General features: G+C 32.3%; 1 protein-coding gene across 2 annotated transcripts in view; it reads right to left on the minus strand.

Moving 5' to 3' along the window:
- The window catches only part of LOC143046398 (uncharacterized), a 99,835-nt gene that overhangs the window by 33,978 nt on the left and 42,568 nt on the right, over window positions 1-23,289 (minus strand). Inside the window, exons 2-4 of one of the 2 annotated variants that reach the window (XM_076219542.1) lie at window positions 21,159-21,569; window positions 18,811-19,040; window positions 17,210-17,462 (exon numbers count right to left, since the gene is read on the minus strand). In XM_076219542.1, coding sequence (XP_076075657.1) covers window positions 17,210-17,462; window positions 18,811-19,040; window positions 21,159-21,378 — 703 coding nt within the window. In that variant the 5' untranslated portion in view covers window positions 21,379-21,569. The remainder of the gene's footprint in view (window positions 1-17,209; window positions 17,463-18,810; window positions 19,041-21,158; window positions 21,570-23,289) is intronic. The other variant, XM_076219543.1, reaches the window with a different exon arrangement.

The raw sequence follows: 23,289 nt of genomic DNA on the forward strand, positions 1-23,289 counted from the left end.
ATAACTTTTTCAATATTGATGCATAAATGGCATCCTGACTTTCTATCTGACAGGTTTTTATGTGTCAATATTTGTGTTTCTATGCCTTTATCTGCTTCTTTTACTTATTTATGAACTCTGAATCTACAGAAAAGAAGTTTATCTCAGATAAAATTTGCAAAATGTGTTGTATAAATGACCCTTGTCTAACACCTTGTTTGGATGAAGTCAATAGTGGGGAGCTTGGTATATAAAATCTGATGTCCATATTAGAGACCTCACTAAATTTGTATCAAATGCACTTTACAATGTCTATTGTACCTGTTCCATTTCACATAATATATTTCTTTTCTTCTGTAGGATAGCAAGTGGTTTAAATATAAGCCTGTTGAGAATAAATTGCATGCAAGTTTTTCCCTAAAAAGGCAAAATTCTTTGATTCAGCCCATACTGCTTGTAAGAAAAGTTAATTGCAAGAGTCTTTTTGTGCTCAGATTTGTTGTATCATGTCACATGAGTATAGAAATGATAAAAAAGACACAAATTTTTATTTCTTATAGCCTCAATATGCATTTTTTAATGTAAATATGTGGCACGGCCTAAATTGATCCTAATTTTTTTCCAGTCTTACTTGGCCTAAGACCCTTTTAAACTAATATGATATGTTATTTGTAACTTTTCTTTCCATTTAAAGTACTTTAAATACATATGTAAGGATTATTTATAACCAAAAAGCTTCACAAATTTAAAATTGCTGGAAAATATTACATCTTCATGTAAGGCCCCCCTTCATTGAAAAACCTAAATTTGTAGGCGCAGGCTCATATAAATTTGACTTTTGAATAATTATGCCAAGTCTGATAAATCAAATGAGTACTCTATTGCTTTCAGTACATGATAAGTTATATATTAAGGCATTTAAAAAGTATTTTTTTGCAATATTTTAATTTTTAAAGCCCCAAATGTTGATAGTTGAAATTTTTCAATTTTAACGTCAAAATTTTACACGCAAAGATGAGTATAGAACTTAACCTAATGTCTATAATATACATCCTATTGTCATGAAACTTTGTAAGCAGTGTTATAATACATTAAGCTTTGTTCATACCAAGTTTTTTTAAGATTTGTCAACTCTTTCTACCCTATTAGGTCCGAGACCACCATTGTCGTCCCTTGATTTTCGTTGTTCACAAATATAGTCCCTAGTGTTGACAGTGGGTTACTTGCCATTAATTTTTATACCCCTTCCAAATTTATTTCTCCATGTTCAATGCCTCAAATTGCAAGAAGGGGGATGAAATTACACTGTAAAAAAATTTGGGTCCAGAATTTTAAAGGAAAGTAGTGATTTGGTCCAGCTGAAAAAGGTTGAAAATGAGCACTTCGGAAGCTGTCAAAAGATTTCAAGACGCCCTAAACATATAATTGTCCATATTTTGAGTTAGAGGCGATGAAGTTTTCTATAAATTTGATATAATTTGTCCCAAAAGTAGTACAACACACTGTAAAAGTTTCTTTGAGAAAGCGCAGGTGGGATTTTTTTTATTTCCATTTATGTTCTAAAAGAAATGCACTACGAAATAATTGTGTTCTCGGACCTAAGAGGTGAAATCTGTAAATATAGAATTTGTACTCTGGCAACTTCCCTAAATGATTTGATGGTGTCAACTTGTCAAATAGCATGAAACTAAAGGATTTAAACTTTTATTTTATAGAATTTCTGCAAAAACAACCAATTTTGGCATTTTATGGTCAAAATAGGCATTTTATAACTTTTTCAATATTGATGCATAAATGGCATCCTGACTTTCTATCTGACAGGTTTTTATGTGTCAATATTTGTGTTTCTATGCCTTTATCTGCTTCTTTTACTTATTTATGAACTCTGAATCTACAGAAAAGAAGTTTATCTCAGATAAAATTTGCAAAATGTGTTGTATAAATGACCCTTGTCTAACACCTTGTTTGGATGAAGTCAATAGTGGGGAGCTTGGTATATAAAATCTGATGTCCATATTAGAGACCTCACTAAATTTGTATCAAATGCACTTTACAATGTCTATTGTACCTGTTCCATTTCACATAATATATTTCTTTTCTTCTGTAGGATAGCAAGTGGTTTAAATATAAGCCTGTTGAGAATAAATTGCATGCAAGTTTTTCCCTAAAAAGGCAAAATTCTTTGATTCAGCCCATACTGCTTGTAAGAAAAGTTAATTGCAAGAGTCTTTTTGTGCTCAGATTTGTTGTATCATGTCACATGAGTATAGAAATGATAAAAAAGACACAAATTTTTATTTCTTATAGCCTCAATATGCATTTTTTAATGTAAATATGTGGCACGGCCTAAATTGATCCTAATTTTTTTCCAGTCTTACTTGGCCTAAGACCCTTTTAAACTAATATGATATGTTATTTGTAACTTTTCTTTCCATTTAAAGTACTTTAAATACATATGTAAGGATTATTTATAACCAAAAAGCTTCACAAATTTAAAATTGCTGGAAAATATTACATCTTCATGTAAGGCCCCCCTTCATTGAAAAACCTAAATTTGTAGGCGCAGGCTCATATAAATTTGACTTTTGAATAATTATGCCAAGTCTGATAAATCAAATGAGTACTCTATTGCTTTCAGTACATGATAAGTTATATATTAAGGCATTTAAAAAGTATTTTTTTGCAATATTTTAATTTTTAAAGCCCCAAATGTTGATAGTTGAAATTTTTCAATTTTAACGTCAAAATTTTACACGCAAAGATGAGTATAGAACTTAACCTAATGTCTATAATATACATCCTATTGTCATGAAACTTTGTAAGCAGTGTTATAATACATTAAGCTTTGTTCATACCAAGTTTTTTTAAGATTTGTCAACTCTTTCTACCCTATTAGGTCCGAGACCACCATTGTCGTCCCTTGATTTTCGTTGTTCACAAATATAGTCCCTAGTGTTGACAGTGGGTTACTTGCCATTAATTTTTATACCCCTTCCAAATTTATTTCTCCATGTTCAATGCCTCAAATTGCAAGAAGGGGGATGAAATTACACTGTAAAAAAATTTGGGTCCAGAATTTTAAAGGAAAGTAGTGATTTGGTCCAGCTGAAAAAGGTTGAAAATGAGCACTTCGGAAGCTGTCAAAAGATTTCAAGACGCCCTAAACATATAATTGTCCATATTTTGAGTTAGAGGCGATGAAGTTTTCTATAAATTTGATATAATTTGTCCCAAAAGTAGTACAACACACTGTAAAAGTTTCTTTGAGAAAGCGCAGGTGGGATTTTTTTTATTTCCATTTATGTTCTAAAAGAAATGCACTACGAAATAATTGTGTTCTCGGACCTAAGAGGTGAAATCTGTAAATATAGAATTTGTACTCTGGCAACTTCCCTAAATGATTTGATGGTGTCAACTTGTCAAATAGCATGAAACTAAAGGATTTAAACTTTTATTTTATAGAATTTCTGCAAAAACAACCAATTTTGGCATTTTATGGTCAAAATAGGCATTTTATAACTTTTTCAATATTGATGCATAAATGGCATCCTGACTTTCTATCTGACAGGTTTTTATGTGTCAATATTTGTGTTTCTATGCCTTTATCTGCTTCTTTTACTTATTTATGAACTCTGAATCTACAGAAAAGAAGTTTATCTCAGATAAAATTTGCAAAATGTGTTGTATAAATGACCCTTGTCTAACACCTTGTTTGGATGAAGTCAATAGTGGGGAGCTTGGTATATAAAATCTGATGTCCATATTAGAGACCTCACTAAATTTGTATCAAATGCACTTTACAATGTCTATTGTACCTGTTCCATTTCACATAATATATTTCTTTTCTTCTGTAGGATAGCAAGTGGTTTAAATATAAGCCTGTTGAGAATAAATTGCATGCAAGTTTTTCCCTAAAAAGGCAAAATTCTTTGATTCAGCCCATACTGCTTGTAAGAAAAGTTAATTGCAAGAGTCTTTTTGTGCTCAGATTTGTTGTATCATGTCACATGAGTATAGAAATGATAAAAAAGACACAAATTTTTATTTCTTATAGCCTCAATATGCATTTTTTAATGTAAATATGTGGCACGGCCTAAATTGATCCTAATTTTTTTCCAGTCTTACTTGGCCTAAGACCCTTTTAAACTAATATGATATGTTATTTGTAACTTTTCTTTCCATTTAAAGTACTTTAAATACATATGTAAGGATTATTTATAACCAAAAAGCTTCACAAATTTAAAATTGCTGGAAAATATTACATCTTCATGTAAGGCCCCCCTTCATTGAAAAACCTAAATTTGTAGGCGCAGGCTCATATAAATTTGACTTTTGAATAATTATGCCAAGTCTGATAAATCAAATGAGTACTCTATTGCTTTCAGTACATGATAAGTTATATATTAAGGCATTTAAAAAGTATTTTTTTGCAATATTTTAATTTTTAAAGCCCCAAATGTTGATAGTTGAAATTTTTCAATTTTAACGTCAAAATTTTACACGCAAAGATGAGTATAGAACTTAACCTAATGTCTATAATATACATCCTATTGTCATGAAACTTTGTAAGCAGTGTTATAATACATTAAGCTTTGTTCATACCAAGTTTTTTTAAGATTTGTCAACTCTTTCTACCCTATTAGGTCCGAGACCACCATTGTCGTCCCTTGATTTTCGTTGTTCACAAATATAGTCCCTAGTGTTGACAGTGGGTTACTTGCCATTAATTTTTATACCCCTTCCAAATTTATTTCTCCATGTTCAATGCCTCAAATTGCAAGAAGGGGGATGAAATTACACTGTAAAAAAATTTGGGTCCAGAATTTTAAAGGAAAGTAGTGATTTGGTCCAGCTGAAAAAGGTTGAAAATGAGCACTTCGGAAGCTGTCAAAAGATTTCAAGACGCCCTAAACATATAATTGTCCATATTTTGAGTTAGAGGCGATGAAGTTTTCTATAAATTTGATATAATTTGTCCCAAAAGTAGTACAACACACTGTAAAAGTTTCTTTGAGAAAGCGCAGGTGGGATTTTTTTTATTTCCATTTATGTTCTAAAAGAAATGCACTACGAAATAATTGTGTTCTCGGACCTAAGAGGTGAAATCTGTAAATATAGAATTTGTACTCTGGCAACTTCCCTAAATGATTTGATGGTGTCAACTTGTCAAATAGCATGAAACTAAAGGATTTAAACTTTTATTTTATAGAATTTCTGCAAAAACAACCAATTTTGGCATTTTATGGTCAAAATAGGCATTTTATAACTTTTTCAATATTGATGCATAAATGGCATCCTGACTTTCTATCTGACAGGTTTTTATGTGTCAATATTTGTGTTTCTATGCCTTTATCTGCTTCTTTTACTTATTTATGAACTCTGAATCTACAGAAAAGAAGTTTATCTCAGATAAAATTTGCAAAATGTGTTGTATAAATGACCCTTGTCTAACACCTTGTTTGGATGAAGTCAATAGTGGGGAGCTTGGTATATAAAATCTGATGTCCATATTAGAGACCTCACTAAATTTGTATCAAATGCACTTTACAATGTCTATTGTACCTGTTCCATTTCACATAATATATTTCTTTTCTTCTGTAGGATAGCAAGTGGTTTAAATATAAGCCTGTTGAGAATAAATTGCATGCAAGTTTTTCCCTAAAAAGGCAAAATTCTTTGATTCAGCCCATACTGCTTGTAAGAAAAGTTAATTGCAAGAGTCTTTTTGTGCTCAGATTTGTTGTATCATGTCACATGAGTATAGAAATGATAAAAAAGACACAAATTTTTATTTCTTATAGCCTCAATATGCATTTTTTAATGTAAATATGTGGCACGGCCTAAATTGATCCTAATTTTTTTCCAGTCTTACTTGGCCTAAGACCCTTTTAAACTAATATGATATGTTATTTGTAACTTTTCTTTCCATTTAAAGTACTTTAAATACATATGTAAGGATTATTTATAACCAAAAAGCTTCACAAATTTAAAATTGCTGGAAAATATTACATCTTCATGTAAGGCCCCCCTTCATTGAAAAACCTAAATTTGTAGGCGCAGGCTCATATAAATTTGACTTTTGAATAATTATGCCAAGTCTGATAAATCAAATGAGTACTCTATTGCTTTCAGTACATGATAAGTTATATATTAAGGCATTTAAAAAGTATTTTTTTGCAATATTTTAATTTTTAAAGCCCCAAATGTTGATAGTTGAAATTTTTCAATTTTAACGTCAAAATTTTACACGCAAAGATGAGTATAGAACTTAACCTAATGTCTATAATATACATCCTATTGTCATGAAACTTTGTAAGCAGTGTTATAATACATTAAGCTTTGTTCATACCAAGTTTTTTTAAGATTTGTCAACTCTTTCTACCCTATTAGGTCCGAGACCACCATTGTCGTCCCTTGATTTTCGTTGTTCACAAATATAGTCCCTAGTGTTGACAGTGGGTTACTTGCCATTAATTTTTATACCCCTTCCAAATTTATTTCTCCATGTTCAATGCCTCAAATTGCAAGAAGGGGGATGAAATTACACTGTAAAAAAATTTGGGTCCAGAATTTTAAAGGAAAGTAGTGATTTGGTCCAGCTGAAAAAGGTTGAAAATGAGCACTTCGGAAGCTGTCAAAAGATTTCAAGACGCCCTAAACATATAATTGTCCATATTTTGAGTTAGAGGCGATGAAGTTTTCTATAAATTTGATATAATTTGTCCCAAAAGTAGTACAACACACTGTAAAAGTTTCTTTGAGAAAGCGCAGGTGGGATTTTTTTTATTTCCATTTATGTTCTAAAAGAAATGCACTACGAAATAATTGTGTTCTCGGACCTATATATACTAGAAGTGTTCAAACAAAGCCATATTTGCAATAGTTGTATTTATGCAGATACCAGTCGGAAATATAAATTCACTTAAAATGTTGTAGAGATGACTGCTAACATCTGATTTTTGCATAACTGCCAAGCATAGTTATTGTTTTCTACAGTTGGGTGCAGACCAAGCAATACATAAAGTAAACGCAAGTTAACGCGGCGTGCACATTTTTCGTTAGTTAACTATAAATTTCGCGTTTACTAGTAAACGCCCGTTTACTTCATTTACGTTAACGCGGTCAAAACGGAAATTTCTAATGTCTACTCGAGTAAACGCGCGTTTACTCTGTGTCCGTTTAGTCAGTAGTAAACGTCCGTTTACTTCAGATTTCACAAGTTTAATTTTACGTGCACGTAAAAGTAAACGGGCGTTTACTGCAGATTTCTCAATTGTATTTTTATACGCACTTGAAAGTAAACAGGCGTTTACTTTTCGCGTTAACTAATTGTGTATTAAAGTATTATAAAATAATTGCCGTGTGCATTTGTACATTTATTTATATTGTTAAAATGACTTAATATTTTACGTATATGTGTTTTGAACCCTAACATTAAAAACACTTTTTATTAGAAATATAAACATTTATTACCTGCAAAAATAGTCAGTTCCAAAAATTTTCAACAGCGGATTTTCTATTTTTTCTGTTCAAAATTTACATGTACAAATATCGACTCACAGTTAAACCGGCATATTTAAAAATAAATATGCCAAAATTGAATATTCCAAAACTTAAAATATCCTCTCACGAATGTAAACTGAAAGTCTTGTAGGTTTTACAGTTCCAGGACTAATTTCCATTTTGTTCTTATATGCAATGATTAATTTTCAATAAATTAATTGAAGAGGTCTCATTTCATTAAATGCAATTGTCAATATGTTGATCGAAAATGGACAGATTGATATTTTAATGTACCTTATTATGTGATATATTAGGTCAGTGTATCCAAGATACGAGGACAATCTGCGTTAACGCGCGTTTACTACAAACAGTAAACGGGCGTTTACTTTTTTTAAAAGATAGAAGACACGCCTTTTTCGCGTTAACGCGAAGTAAACGCCCGTTTACTCTTTACAAGATTAGAAGACGCGCGGTTTTCGCGTTAACGCGGAGGTAAACGCGAAAGTAAACGCCCGTTTACTATTTATGTCTACTAAAATTTCGGAGTTAACGCAGAGTTAACGTGGCGTTTACATGAAGTGCACGCGAGTAAACGCCGCGTTCACTTTTTAGGCCCGTTTACATGTAATGCCTGGTCTGCACCCAACTGTATATCAAGAACTTAAAAATCATAAAATCATAGCATTTACAAGTTAAATTATTTGTTTTATGACTCAGGGGGTAGGCAATTTTCTATGTTTTTTGCCCCTGGGGCCCCAAATTTCCTAACTCATTTTGCTGTTTCTAGCAATCTGGAATATTTAGTACATATTCAGGATAGAACACACTATTGTAAGTTTTCTTGAGATATTTTTGTTTTTCTAGCTTGTATTTATTATGCCGTGGTGACAAAAAAGCAGATTTAGGTGTTGCGGCTTACTTTTGGGTTATCGAAAGGACACAAATACCCCATAAATAATATTCAGGAAGGATCTATGAGTTGCAATGACTGCGAAGAGTAAATAAAGCACGTCTTAAAAATTTAACTTACAAATATGCAAATATTATGATTTAATTTTGTATCCAGGACTTTAAGTAAACTATGCATACTGTAAACTGTGAATTTATGCTGAGTCATCATATTTAAGGCCCAGGACTCTATTAATCTTCATTAAATATTTATAAAACTTCTTATTTGAGTTAATTTCTTTAAAATCTGTGAAATAAAGCAAATTTGGTTAAATTCTGAATGTTCCCCTTTTTCACCCTATATACAGACATTTATTCAAATAGAAAACTCTCTAAAATCAGTTTTTCTCACATTAATACTCATTTATCAGAATTAAAGTCTTAAAGAAATCACTGTGTATACTCTAAGTTTTTCTTTTCTATACATTTTATACCCCCTCCCCTGTTTTAATTTTTTAAAGAATTTGAAAACAAGACTTTGATTATTGCCAGCTTACCCTATTTGCATATTTTCTGATAAAAAATGCCTAGAACCTGTTAAAAACTGTTTTGATAACATTATGAAAGCATATCAGAATATCATAAATGTAATGTTTAGCAGTCAATCATTACAACATTCAAGATTATATAAAGTATCCAATCTAGCCTCTATCTCCAGTCCGCATCTTACTGTATGCCTATTTGTCAATTAAAGAACACATTTTCTGCCTCAAATGGTCAATTTAGAATTCTTGTCACAACAGTATCATCTGTAACCATATATCTGACACAATTTAGCTACTATATATACTTAGAAGTGTTCAAACAAAGCCATATTTGCAATAGTTGTATGTATGCAGATACCAGTCGGAGATATAAATTCACTTAAAATGTTGTAGAGATGACTGCTAACATCTGATTTTTGCATAACTGCCAAGCATAGTTATTGTTTTCTATATCAAGAACTTAAAAATCATAAAATCATAGCATTTACAAGTTAAATTATTTGTTTTATGACTCAGGGGGTAGGCAATTTTCTATGTTTTTTGCCCCTGGGGCCTCAAATTTCCTAACTCATTTTGCTGTTTCTAGCAATCTGGAATATTTAGTACAAATTCAGGTCAGAACACACTATTGTAAGTTTTCTTGAGATATTTTTGTTTTTCTAGCTTGTATTAATTATGCCGTGGTGACAAAAAAGCAGATTTAGGTGTTGCGGCTTACTTTTGGGTTATCGAAAGGACACAAATACCCCATAAATAATATTCAGGAAGGATCTATGAGTTGCAATGACTGCGAAGAGTAAATATAAGCACGTCTTAACAATTTAACTTACAAATATGCAAATATTATGATTTAATTTTGTATCCAGGACTTTAAGTAAACTATGCATACTGTAAACTGTGAATTTATGCTGAGTCATCATATTTAAGGCCCAGGACTCTATTAATCTTCATTAAATATTTATAAAACTTCTTATTTGAGTTAATTTCTTTAAAATCTATGAAATAAAGCAAATTTTGTTAAATTCTGAATGTTCCCCTTTTTCACCCTATATACAGACATTTATTCAAATAGAAAACTCTCTAAAATCAGTTTTTCTCACATTAATACTCATTTATCAGAATTAAAGTCTTAAAGAAATCACTGTGTATACTCTAAGTTTTTCTTTTCTATACATTTTATACCCCCTCCCCTGTTTCAATTTTTTAAAGAATTTGAAAACAAGACTTTGATTATTGCCAGCTTACCCTATTTGCATATTTTCTGATAAAAAATGCATAGAACCTGTTAAAAAACTGTTTTGATAACATATTGAAAGCATATCAGAATATCATAAATGTAATGTTTAGCAGTCAATCATTACAACATTCAAGATTATATAAAGTATCCAATCCAGCCTCTATCTCCAGTCCACATCTTACTGTATGCCTATTTGTCAATTAAAGAACACATTTTCTGCCACAAATGGTCAATTTAGAATTCTTGTCTGTAACCATATATCTGACACAATTTAGCTACTATATATACTAGAAGTGTTCAAACAAAGCCATATTTGCAATAGTTGTATGTCAAAATGTATGTATGCAGATACCAGTCTGAGATATAAATTCACTTAAAATGTTGTAGAGATGACTGCTAACATCTGATTTTTGCATAACTGCCAAGCATAGTTATTGTTTTCTATATCAAGAACTTAAAAATCATAAAATCATAGCATTTACAAGTTAAATTATTTGTTTTATGACTCAGGGGGTAGGCAATTTTCTATGTTTTTTGCCCCTGGGGCCTCAAATTTCCTAACTCATTTTGCTGTTTCTAGCAATCTGGAATATTTAGTACATATTCAGGATAGAACACACTATTGTAAGTTTTCTTGAGTTATTTTTGTTTTTCTAGCTTGTATTTATTATGCCGTGGTGACAAAAAAGCAGATTTAGGTGTTGCGGCTTACTTTTGGGTTATCAAAAGGACACAAATACCCCATAAATAATATTCAGGAAGGATCTATGAGTTGCAATGACTGCGAAGAGTAAATATAAGCACGTCTTAACAATTTAACTTACAAATATGCAAATATTATGATTTAATTTTGTATCCAGGACTTTAAGTAAACTATGCATACTGTAAACTGTGAATTTATGCTGAGTCATCATATTTAAGGCCCAGGACTCTATTAATCTTCATTAAATATTTATAAAACTTCTTATTTGAGTTAATTTCTTTAAAATCTGTGAAATAAAGCAAAGGAGTAGGTTCAGTAAGACCCGTTTTTGGCCCCAAAATATAGCAGTTTTACAAAATTGTTAAAATGTAAACTTTTAGTTATTTATTGGATAGTAAAATGCTTCTGCTACATAAATATGGGCTGGTTTTGACAATACAATGCACATATATCGGGTACTAGCACCTTTAAGTCATGCTAAATTACTGAAATCTTCACAATTCTAGCATTTTAGTCTAATTTTAGACGGTTTCCGTGTAAAACGAAAGTGGCCGCATTCGTGTTCATCCTTAATATTGAAATGTAAGTTGTATTTGATGATAATACATAACATATATAAAGGTTGAGGATGAACACGGATGCGGCCACTTTCATTTTTGACAAAAACGATATGAAAAGTGACATTTTTCGGCATATTTGGTATATTTTTCATATTTGAGCTTAAATCGGATCGTTTTTAATGACTAAATTAGTTAAAATCTTTCACATAAACTAATTGAATAAAATGCAATAGACACAAAAGTGTTTAAAAAGTGGTCAAAATCTTTCGTCAGATGAACCTGAAAAATGAGGCCAAAATCGGTCCTTACCGGACCTACTCCTTTTGTTAAATTCTGAATGTTCCCCTTTTTCACCCTATATAGGGTAAGGGATTTATTCTTTCTTAAAGACTAAAGGGTGATGGATTTACTCCTTTTTAAAGACTAAAGGGTAAGGAATTTACTCTTTCTTGAAGACTAAAGGGTGAGGGATTTACTCCTTTTTGAAGACTAAAGGGTAAGGGATTTACTCTTTCTTGAAGACTAAAGGGTGAGGGATTTACTCCTTTTTGAAGACTAAAGGGTAAGGGATTTACTCCTTTTTGAAGACTAAAGGGTGAGGGATTTACGCCTTTTTGAAGACTAAAGGGTAAGGGATTTACTCCTTTTTGATGACTAAAGGGTAAGGGATTAACTCCCTTTTGAAGACTAAAGGGTAAGGAATTTACTCCTTTTTTAAGACTAAAGGGTAGGGATTTACTCCTTTTTGAAGACTAAAGGGTGAGGGATTAACTCCTTTTTGATGAATAAAGGGTGAGGGATTTACTCCTTTTTGAAGACTAAAGGGTAAGGGATTTACTCCTTTTTGAAGATTAAAAGGTAAGGAACTTACTCCTTTTTGAAGACTAAAGGTTGAGGGAATTACTCCTTTTTGATGATTGAAGGGTTAGGGATTTACTCCTTTTTGAAGACTAAAGGGTGAGGGATTTACTCCTTTTTGAAGACTAAAGGGTTAGGGATTTACTCCTTTTTTGATGACGAAAGGGTAAGGCATTTACTTCTTTTTGAAGACTAAAGAGTAAGGGATTCACATCCTTTTGAAGATTAAAGGGTAAGGAATTTACTCCCTTTTGAAGACTAAAGGGTAAGGGATTTACTCCTTTTTGATGATTTAAGGGTAAGGGATTTACTCCTTTTTGAAGACTCAAGGGTGAGGTATTTACTCCTTTTTGAAGACTAAAGGGTAAGGGATTTACTCCTTTTTGAAGACTAAAGGGTAAATGATTTACTCCCTTTTGAAGACTAAAGGGTAAGGGATTTACTCCCTTTTGAAGACTTAAGGGTAAGGGATTTACTCCTTTTTGAAGAGTAAAGGGTGAGGGATTTACTCCTTTTTGAAGACTAAAGGGTTAGGGATTTACTCCTTTTTGAAGACTAAAGGGTGAGGGATTTACTCCTTTTTGAAGACTAAAGGGTAATGGATTTACTCCTTTTTGAAGACTAAAGGGTAATGGATTAACTCCCTTTTGAAGACTAAAGGGTAAGGGATTTACTCCTTTTTGAAGACTAAAGGGTGAGGGATTTACTCCTTTTCGAAGACTTAAGTGTGAGGGATTTACTCCTTTTTGATGACTAAAGGGTAAGGTATTTACTCCTTTTGATGACGAAAGGGTAAGTCATTTACTCCTTTTTTGAAGACGTAAGGGTAAGGAATTCACTCCCTTTAGAAGACTTAAGGGTAAGCCATTTACTCCTTTTTGAAGACTAAAGGGTAAGGGATTTACTCCTTTTTGATGACTAAAGGGTAAGGCATTTACTCCTTTTTGAAGACTAAAGGGTGAGGTATTTACTCCTTTTTGAAGACTAAAGGGTAAGGGATTTACTCATTTTTGAAGACTAGAGGGTAAGGGATTTACTCCTTTTTGATGACTAAAGGGTAAGGCATTTACTCCTTTTTGAAGACTAAATGGTGAGGGATTTACTCCTTTTTGAAGACATAAGAGTAAGGTATTTACTCCCTTTTGAAGACTAGAGGGTAAGGGATTTACTCCTTTTTGATGACTAAAGGGTTAGGCATTTACTCCTTTTTGAAGATTAAAGGGTAAGGGATTTTCTTTTTTTTGAAGACTAGAGGGTAAGGGATTTACTCCTTTTTGAAGACTACAGGGTAAGGGATTTACTCCTTTTTGATGACTTAAGGGTAAGGCATTTACTCCTTTTTGAACGACTAAAGGGTAAGGGATTCACACCCTTTTGAAGATTAAAGGGTAAGGAATTTACTCCCTTTTGAAGACTAAAGAGTAAAGGATTTACTCCTTTTTTAAGACTTAAGGTGAATGGATTTACTCCTTTTTGAAGATTAAAAGGTAAGGAATTCACTCCTTTTTGAAGACTAAAGGTAAAGGATTTACTGTCTTTGAAGATTAAAGGGAAAGGGATTTACTTCTTTTTGAAGATTAAAGGGTAAAGCATTTACTCCCTTTTGAAGACTAAAAGGTAAAGGATCTACTTTTTTAAGACTTAAAGTGAAGGGATTTACTCCTTTTTGAAGATTAAAAGGTAAGGAATTTACTCCTTTTTGAAGACTAAAGGTTAAGGAATTTACTCCTTTTTGAAGACTAAAGGGGAAAGGGATTTACTCCTTTTTGAAGACTAAACGGTAAAGGATTTACTCCTTTTTGAAGATTAAAGGGAAAGGGATTTACTTCTTTTTGAAGATTAAAGGGTAAGGCATTTACTTCTTTTTGAAGACTAGAGGGTAAGTGATTTACTCCTTTTTGATGATTAAAGGGTAAGGGATTTACTCCTTTTTGAAGACTAAAGGGTAAGTGATTTACTCCTTTTTGATGATTAAAGGGTAAGGGATTTACTCCTTTTTGAAGACTAAAGGGTAAGGGATTTACTCTTTCTGAAGATTAAAGGGTAAGGCATTTACTTCTTTTTGAAGACTAGAGGGTAAGGGATTCACACCCTTTTGAAGACTTAAGGGTAAGGAATTTACTCCCTTTTGAAGACTAAAGGGTAAGGAATTTACTCCTTTCTGAAGATTAAAGGGTAAGGGATTTACTCCTTTTTGAAGATTAAAAGGTAAGGTATTTACTCCATTTTTAAGACTTAAGGTGAAGGGATTTACTCCTTTTTGAAGATTAAAAGGTAAGGAATTTACTCCTTTTTGAAGACTAAAGGTTAAGGGATTTACTCCTTTTTGAAGACTAAAGTATAAGAGATTTACTCCTTTTCGAAGACTAAAGGGTAAGGGATTTACTCCTTTTTGAAGATTAAAGGGTAAGGGATTTACTCCTTTTTGAAGATTAAAGGGTAAGGGATTTACTCTTTGTTGAAGATTACATGGTATGGGATTTACTCCTTGTTGTAGGCTATAGGTGACCTATAGTTGTTAATATCTGTGTCATTTTGGTCATAGGATAAGCGATTTACTCCTAGTTGAGATTATAGGGTACGGGATTTACTCCTTTTTAAAAACTATACAGTATGGGATTTACTCTTTGTTCAAGACAATACAGTGACCAGTAGTTGTTGCACACATTATATTCATCTGATGAGTAGAACTAAATTGTATTCAAAGAATGGAACTAGCTCTATAGTCGCCGTCATGTAAAATTGGCACTGTGATTTTTGTCGAAATTTTTTTAAATATCAGCCGCATTCACTCGAGATGATGTTTTTCCATTAGCGGAAGAAAATTCTTTCCAAATATCCACTACTGTCCTACCTTTTATTGTGTTTGCACTGTATAGTCTTGACCTTCACATTTTTTAAGATTAATCACATTGTAAAACCGCCATCTTGGTTTCTATGAGGATCCCTTATTTATGTGGTGGAGAGCCTAATTTTGAAACAACATTACTTCCCTTGATAATGGACTGAGAAATTTACATTTAAATATTACTGTTGATATAAATCATTGATACAAATGATTCTTTACTTATATTATATAGCTTTTCTATTCATCTCGCTATTGTTAAATAAGATCTGAGATTAATATTTGTTAAATTGCTTAATCATTTAGAGGGCCATAGTCTTCCTATAGAAACTTTTTAATGTAGGTGCAATTGTTAAAATGCAACCCAATTCTGTTTTAAAACAGTCTACATAAGGCTTTTAATATAGAAAGTTTGCTGATCTTGCACAGACCTTACCACTTGCTGAAAGATGACATTGTTACATATAGAACAAAATGTCTATCTTCAGTCTTGCTGGTCTTGCACAGATCTCACCATATTTTGTCACTCTTATGTGAGTTTTAACTTATTTACATTTGAATACTTTATTTTTACAATATTAATGTTGATATTTGCTAAATTGTAATCTATTAATAAACTATGAAAACTTGCTAGTGTTGAGTATTACAAAGTTAAATATGAAGGATCAGAGACTCAGGATTCCGATACCTACTCTTTATACAAACAGGGGTAAAAAGTTGACACAGAAAATACACAACTTAAAAAACCCTCCGGTTTCATTTACATAACATTCGTTACTCTCTGGTAATATCCTTGTCATTGATGTGATACAATTTTCAGCGCTTTTTGCCTTTAAACAATAAAGATGATGAAAAGCTCTGAGAGACCCGAGAAAATAGACAGCATGTGGAAATCCACAGCAACACTTCCGGTAATAACAATGTCGGATTCCACCATACAAAATAATCTTGGATTATGTGAAGGTCAGGATTATACAGTGCAAACTCAATAAAAGGTAGGACAGTAGTTGATTTTTGTAATGATATTTGATTCCGCTAATTGAAAAACGTTATTTTGAATGAATGAACCAAAACATGGTACCAATTTTACGTGACGGTGACTATAGAAAGTAAATTCTTTCTTCCTAAAGTAATTAAACAGACGAGCTATTTTAGGTTTTTAGTGAATATATTATATAGGCTAATTTTAAGTACATTTTGGCTAAATTAACATAAAAAATGTTAAGCACAAGCATTGACTATTATATTTTTTTCCCGTGAAAAGATCAAGCAAAATACATTTATTACTGCAATATCACACTGATGAAAACTGTCTGGAAAGTTTAAACTAAGTACTGTATATAGATTAAAACTTTACACATTTAAACTAAAGGCTCTCAAGAGATTGTGTCGTTCACCTGACTCTACTTGGGTTTTTCATATAAAAAAATATAAAAATCATAACAGATACTTAAAAAATGATTGAGGCCAACTTTGGTTTAATATTAGCCCCATAAAGTAATAATAAATCATGGTGGCCAGCTTGAACAGTAAATCAGCAACAAAGTAGCAGCACTTCAGCAGCACCTCATAAGGAAAATTTATGACATGTTTAGTTTCAGTCCAAGCAGTGGTTCTCTAAAAGAAGACATTTGTATGTATTTCCAATAGGGTCCGATGTTAAACTAATTCCTCCCCATGGCTGCCATCTTGGCTGATGTATCAGCAACAAAGTATCAAAACTTCATTAGCACCTCATAAGGAGCATTTATGCTATGTTTGGTTTCATTCCATTCAGTGGTTCTCTAAAAGAAGACATTTGTATGTATTTCCCTTAGGGTCCTATGTTAAACTAAGTCCACCGCTGGTGTCCATCTTGCAAGATGGATCGGCTACAAAGTAACAACACATGGTCAGCACCTCAAAAGGAACATTTATGTTATGTTTGTTTTTATTCCATTCAGTGGTTCTCTAAAAAAAGACATTTGTATGTATTTCCCATAGGGTCCTATGTTAAACTAAGTCCTCCGCTGGCGGCCATCTTGGATGATTTTAGAAGCAATTTGGCAAAAAAAGAACCTTCTACAATTTTTTGGATTATTCAATATTTACCCCTTATATTCCAAGGTACTGTATCTTCTTGAGATGTCTTCAACTTTTCCACTTTTTTTGTCAAAGCTTTCTTTGCTCTCTTCAAGCCCTTCACTGACTTGTTCAAGCTCTCATACGACTTTTTCAATTCCATTATTTCACCATTTGAACGTTTAATGTCCAGCATTATTTCCTGATTTGTCTGGTCTAATATCTTAACCTTCATGTCATCACACTCCAGTTTCATTGGTTGTCCACCTAATCGGCTGATAGCCTGAAAATTAACAAAGAACAAGGAGTCTTCATTAAAAAAACAAGTTGGATTGTGATTAAAAATATCTAAATCTTAAAATCTAAATACACAGTAAGAATCAGCATATTAATGAAATATAAGAAGATGTGGTATAAGTGCCAATAAGACAACTCTCCATCCAAGTCACAATTTGTAAAAGTAAACTATTATAGGTAAAAGTACGGTCTTCAACACGGAGCCATAACCCCAAAATTCAATCCCAAACTTTCTTTAAATGTATGGATTCATGTGGTACATTTTCATAGAGAGCCATATGCTTATTCACAATTGATTGTCACGAAACAAAACAAAAATGCAAGTTTTTTACCCTTTTGTTTTACCCTTAATTGTTGAACATTTAAGACAATAACCCCCAAATCAATCGCAACATTTTTTGGTATGGAACAATGACAACAAAGACAATGGCATACAATTTTTCCAATTCAAAACTATTGCAGTTGCAAAAAAAGTGACTTGCAACAATTGCTGCTTATAATAAAAAAAAAATCAGGAATGGTTCAATATTATAAAATTGAGAATGGAAATGGGGAATGTGTCAAAGAGACAACAACCCGACCATAGAGCAGACAAAAGCCGAAGGCCACCAATGGGTCTTCAATGCAGTGAGAAGCTCCGGCACCCGGAGGCGTCCTTATAGTTTACACTGTTGGTTTATTAAGTCAAATCAGCTGGACGAAATGGCATCTTAAACTATGAAATTTGAATTGACATAAGTCAATGGTACATGAGGACGCCCAAGAGAATAAGCTAGATTCTTTTTAGATAATTTAGATGTTAAACTTTTAAATTAAAGTTGAGATAAACATGATAAAGAGAAAAAGAAATTCAACACTTCTCCAATACTGTTTTGTAATAAATATAGTTTAATGTTTTCATAGAAAAGTAAATTCTTAGCCGTTTTGTAAAAATATTCAGAATTGAAGGAGTTTCTTATAGTTCTTGATTTGAAATACATGTACACTGCATTCAAGAACTAATGAGATAATAAAAATGCTGATACCAAGTCAGGAATGTGACAGTTAATTTCCATTCGTTTGATGTGTTTGAGCTTTTGGGTTTGCCATTTGATCAGGGACTTTCTGTTTTGAATTTTCCTTGGAGTTCAGTATTAGTGTTATTTTACTTTTAACATGTAGTGATTTCGAATGTGAGGAAAATCATCTTCATAGACTGCAACATAGTCAATGCCAACGATTGATATTTCCATGTCATATATAAATGCATACCTTTCAGTTCCAGGCTTTTTAGTGAAATTAATCTTACTGTATAGTTTGTATCCATGCTAACATTGTATTTACGATGAACTTACACTAGTCACATTGTCCCATGCTGTTGTGAATGTAGTACTGTCTACTTTTCCCTCATCCAGGTGAGCAAGGAAGTTCCTGTAATATTTAATCCTGGCTAAATCTGAAGAAGGTGTGTTTTCATTATCAGATGGCAACTGGTCAAATCCACCGCGAGGAGGGGTCAGAGTGGTCAGATTTCTAAGTAACGTTATTATAAGAGTTACGTCAAATGATTTAGAATCGGGAACATCTACAAATAAGATACATAAGATCATTATATCATTGAAAATTTAAGACTAGTTTAAAACCTTTATGAATCCTAAGAGTAAAATTGAAGATCACAGAAACTGGATCATTTCTGCAAATACCCTTCATTAATAACTTGTTGTTTTCCTGGTAACATATTGTAGGTACATACATACAAATGAATCATGCTAATAGAAACAAAACGCTACATTATAACTATATGTCCATTGTCCTTGTACTCATTTTCATTGGTCATTGACTACTCGGGAAAAAAAGATTTCTGTGCATCAAATATAGTATCTAAGGAATAAACTTAACCAGGAAAACTTAACATTGACCAATGAACCACGAATAGTATATTAATGTCACATGATACCTGTAAAGACATATACACCTTACAATTATTTCATACACCAAATAGAGTTAACATATAGCATACAGTTGAAGAAAAACAGACGAAAACACAAAACCTTAGCATTGAGCAATGGACCATGAAAATGAGGTCAAGGTTAAATAAATCCTGCCAGACTGACATGTAAATTACAAAATATTTCCATATATCAAATAAATTTGACCTATTGTATAAAGTTTTAGAAAAACAGACCAAAACCACAAAAAAACTGAACTTTAACCACTGAACAATGGAAATAAGGTTAAGCTCAGAAGACACCTGTGAGTTGGACATGTACACCGTACAGTCATTATATACACCAAATATAGTATTCGAGATATAGACTTGACCATGCAAACTTTACCTTGTTCATTGATCCATGAAAAGAGGTTGATATCAATTTGTCTGCTAGACAGGAGGACCTTGCAAGGTAAGCACATACCAAATATAGTTATCCTATTACTCATATTTAAAGAGTTTTTACCATTACAAAACATCTTTATTTTAAGTAGTCACTGAATTATGAAAATGAGGTCATCGGCAATGGACATATGACAGATGTCTACTATCACAAAATACAATGTACATTGAAATCAGGGGAACAGGAGTTTCACTGTGACTGACACCTAACATGAGGTTTGGCACCTTCAAACTAGTTTAACCCCACCACATTCTGGATTCGCTTGCTCCAAGTCAGGAGCCTGTAATTCAGTGGTTGTCGTTTGTTGCTGCATATCATATTTGTTTTTCGTTCATTATCTTATACATTAATCAGGCCGTTAGTTTTCTCGTTTGAATTGTTTTCCATTTGTCATTGCAGGGCCTTTTATAGCTGACTTTGCGGTATGGGTTTTAACCCATTGTTTAAGGCAGTGCGGTGACCTATAGTTGTAAATTTCTGTGTTATTTGTTCTCTTGCGGAGGGTTGTCTCATGGGCAATCGTGCCACATCTTGTTTTTTTTTATATTCACAACATACCAGGAAATCTTTGTAGCAGGAGGTTTCCTTGTTTCACTGTGAATGACATCTTACATGTCTATGTTAAGTTACTAGAAAATTAGAGAAAAGGAGTTTTCACTTTTTCCTGAACCAAGTTAGGAATATGACAGTTGTTTCCGTTTTTTTGATGTGTTTGAGCTGTTGTTTATGACATTAGTTAAAAAAATTTACGTTTTGAATTTTTTGTGGAGTTCAGTATTTTTGTTATTCTACTTTTCATTGAAATATGACTCATCTCCCCCTTTTTTAGCAGGAAATCTTAGGTAGTAGTTTCACCTTAACTATCCTGGTTTCCGGTACTACGTACGTTCCATATTTGTATATGTGTAACATAATGAATATTGCGATCGGGAACCAGTCTACACTGTAACAAACATATAACATGTCTCTTTACTTACCAGGTGACCGGGGGGTCAGGAGTTTCCATTGCGACAGGTTTATTACTCGTTTATTTTGAAGGTCTTTTAGTTTATTGTAATTAACTACATAAAACATGAATCTAAACTTACCAGGAAATGTTGGGAACAGGAGATTCCACTGTGACTAGTTAATTACTCGTTTCTTTTGAAGGTCTTTTAGTTTATTGTAATTAACTATATAAAACATGACTCTAAACTTAACAGGAAATGTTGGAAACAGGAGATTCCACTGTGACTGGTTAATTACTCGTTTCTTTTAAAGGTCTTTTAGTTAATTATAATTAACTACATAAAACATGACTCTAAACTTACCAGGAAATCTTGGGAACAGGAGATTCCACTGGGACTGGTTTATTACTCGTTTCTTTTGAAGGTCTTTCAGTTTATTGAACTCTTTCTTCAGTGAAGATTCCAAGCATGACGGAGCAAATTCCTGATCAAACAGAGCTCGTGCTGCACGCGGAGATATACCTGTTAGTAATAAACTCATCCTGACATAGTTTTCCTCCTCTTGTGAAAGTCTAGACGCCATTATGTGATGCTATAATAATGAAGTTTATAGTTTTCTTTTGTTCAGACTTTCAGTTCTATTTATTCAAGTCATTGTCATCATTGCTTTCCATACACATATTTGGAACTAAGCTCATGGCTGCACTTCTCATGATTCTCTGGTGGTCTGTTTATTAACTTCTAGGATTACTTTTTAACATCTGAAAAAACCTTCTGAAAGGAAAACCATAAATAAAAAAATTGTGATGTTTTTTAATCATTTACAATTAGTGCTGTCATTTATCATGTTTATATGGAAATGTTGCATTATATATAAGGTTGACACCTGTTGTGAAAATATTTGGTAAATTCTAGATTTATAATGTAAACTAAAGATCTTTCAAATAAATCAAGTAACAACGAACGATAATTCTATAGTAGAAAGACTAGAGGCTCTAACACAACATAGTCAAACTGCAGACAAAATATATAATAATTTCTTTCTATCATTTTCATTAAAGTCAAGAAAGTTTTACATCATAGGTTTTTTGGACATACGAACAGAGCAAAGCAAATTCCTAAGGGGTTCTGCAAAACCAAATGTCTGGCCTCCGACTGCAGCTGTCAGTGTTGATTTAAAAAGAGAGTCCTTTTATCAGTAAAATATAGAATTTAAAAAGGAGTCAAATCTTTCTTTATTTAGCACTCCACAGTTAGAAAATAAAATTAAAATTGAACCACCAAATGTTTTATCATCTTCTATTTCTGGCTTTCTAATACATTAAACTAACTATTTGTGTTATACATGTTTACATGTATGTAACACTTAGAAACGTGTCCTTCCTCTCAAACATGTCCGATTTCCCCAAACGTGTCCACATGACGTCACTGAACTGCAAAACATGTCTTGTTATACAAAGGCTCCAACGTTTGTCATTTGTTACATTTCTTGTTTTTAAAGTGAGTAAGATGATAACACAATGTTGACTGCTGTACCTCTATTTTTGACATTTTTACCTATTGTGTCTGTTTGTTTTGTTCACGCATCGTTGACAATATAATGGAATTTGATGCGACTGGCATACAAGTGCGTGGTTTAGCTAGCTATAAAACCAGGTTCAATCCACCATTATCTACATAAGACAATGCCTGTACTAAGTGAGGAATATGACAGTTGTTATCCATTCGTTTGTTGTGTTTGAACTTTTGATTTTGCCATTTGATTGGGGACTTTCCTTATTAAATTTTCCTCGGAATTCATTATTTTTGTGATTTTACTTTTTGTATAAACGCCCAAATGTGTCCATTAAAAAAAAACCCACACCATACCAAGCTTTTTTTAATTGAAACTATCATTCGTGTCCATATTTTAAATACGTATGTTATTTGGTTATTGTTTATTCATAAACGTACACTCATTTTACCATTTTCATTACAGAAAAAAATTAATTACTTAAGGGGGCCCGTGGGCATAAATCAATTTTTTTTAAATATAGGATTTCGCTATATTTTTCTATAAATGAACTTTATCATATAATTAATAGAAAAATGAAATAAAATGTAAGCTCAAAAAATCTGCCTCCGAAAGAAGCATACTTTTTTTGTTAATGTCCTTTATTTCTGTCGAACTAATAGGAGAAACAGAGGGGTTATATCGAAATAAAAAAAGAACTAAATTACAGAAATCGCTTGAATTTTACAATTATTGAGTTTATAGGTCATCGATGAGTTTAAAAAGTAATATTTCAATTTAATGCCCAAGCATCGAATTTTTGCACCAAAGGGAGATAATTTGGGGCTTTTTCAATGATATAAACATTTTAAAAGTCATCTGTGGCCAAACCGAATTTATTTGTTTGGGTGAGTTTTGTACCATATCATAAGGTAATAATTAATAGTGTAATAAAAAAAAAATTCAATGAAAAAACAAATGTTTAATTTTTTGCTGAAACTT

The sequence above is a fragment of the Mytilus galloprovincialis genome, chromosome 9 (genome assembly GCF_965363235.1).
Source record: "Mytilus galloprovincialis chromosome 9, xbMytGall1.hap1.1, whole genome shotgun sequence".
Classification (NCBI taxonomy): domain Eukaryota; kingdom Metazoa; phylum Mollusca; class Bivalvia; order Mytilida; family Mytilidae; genus Mytilus; species Mytilus galloprovincialis.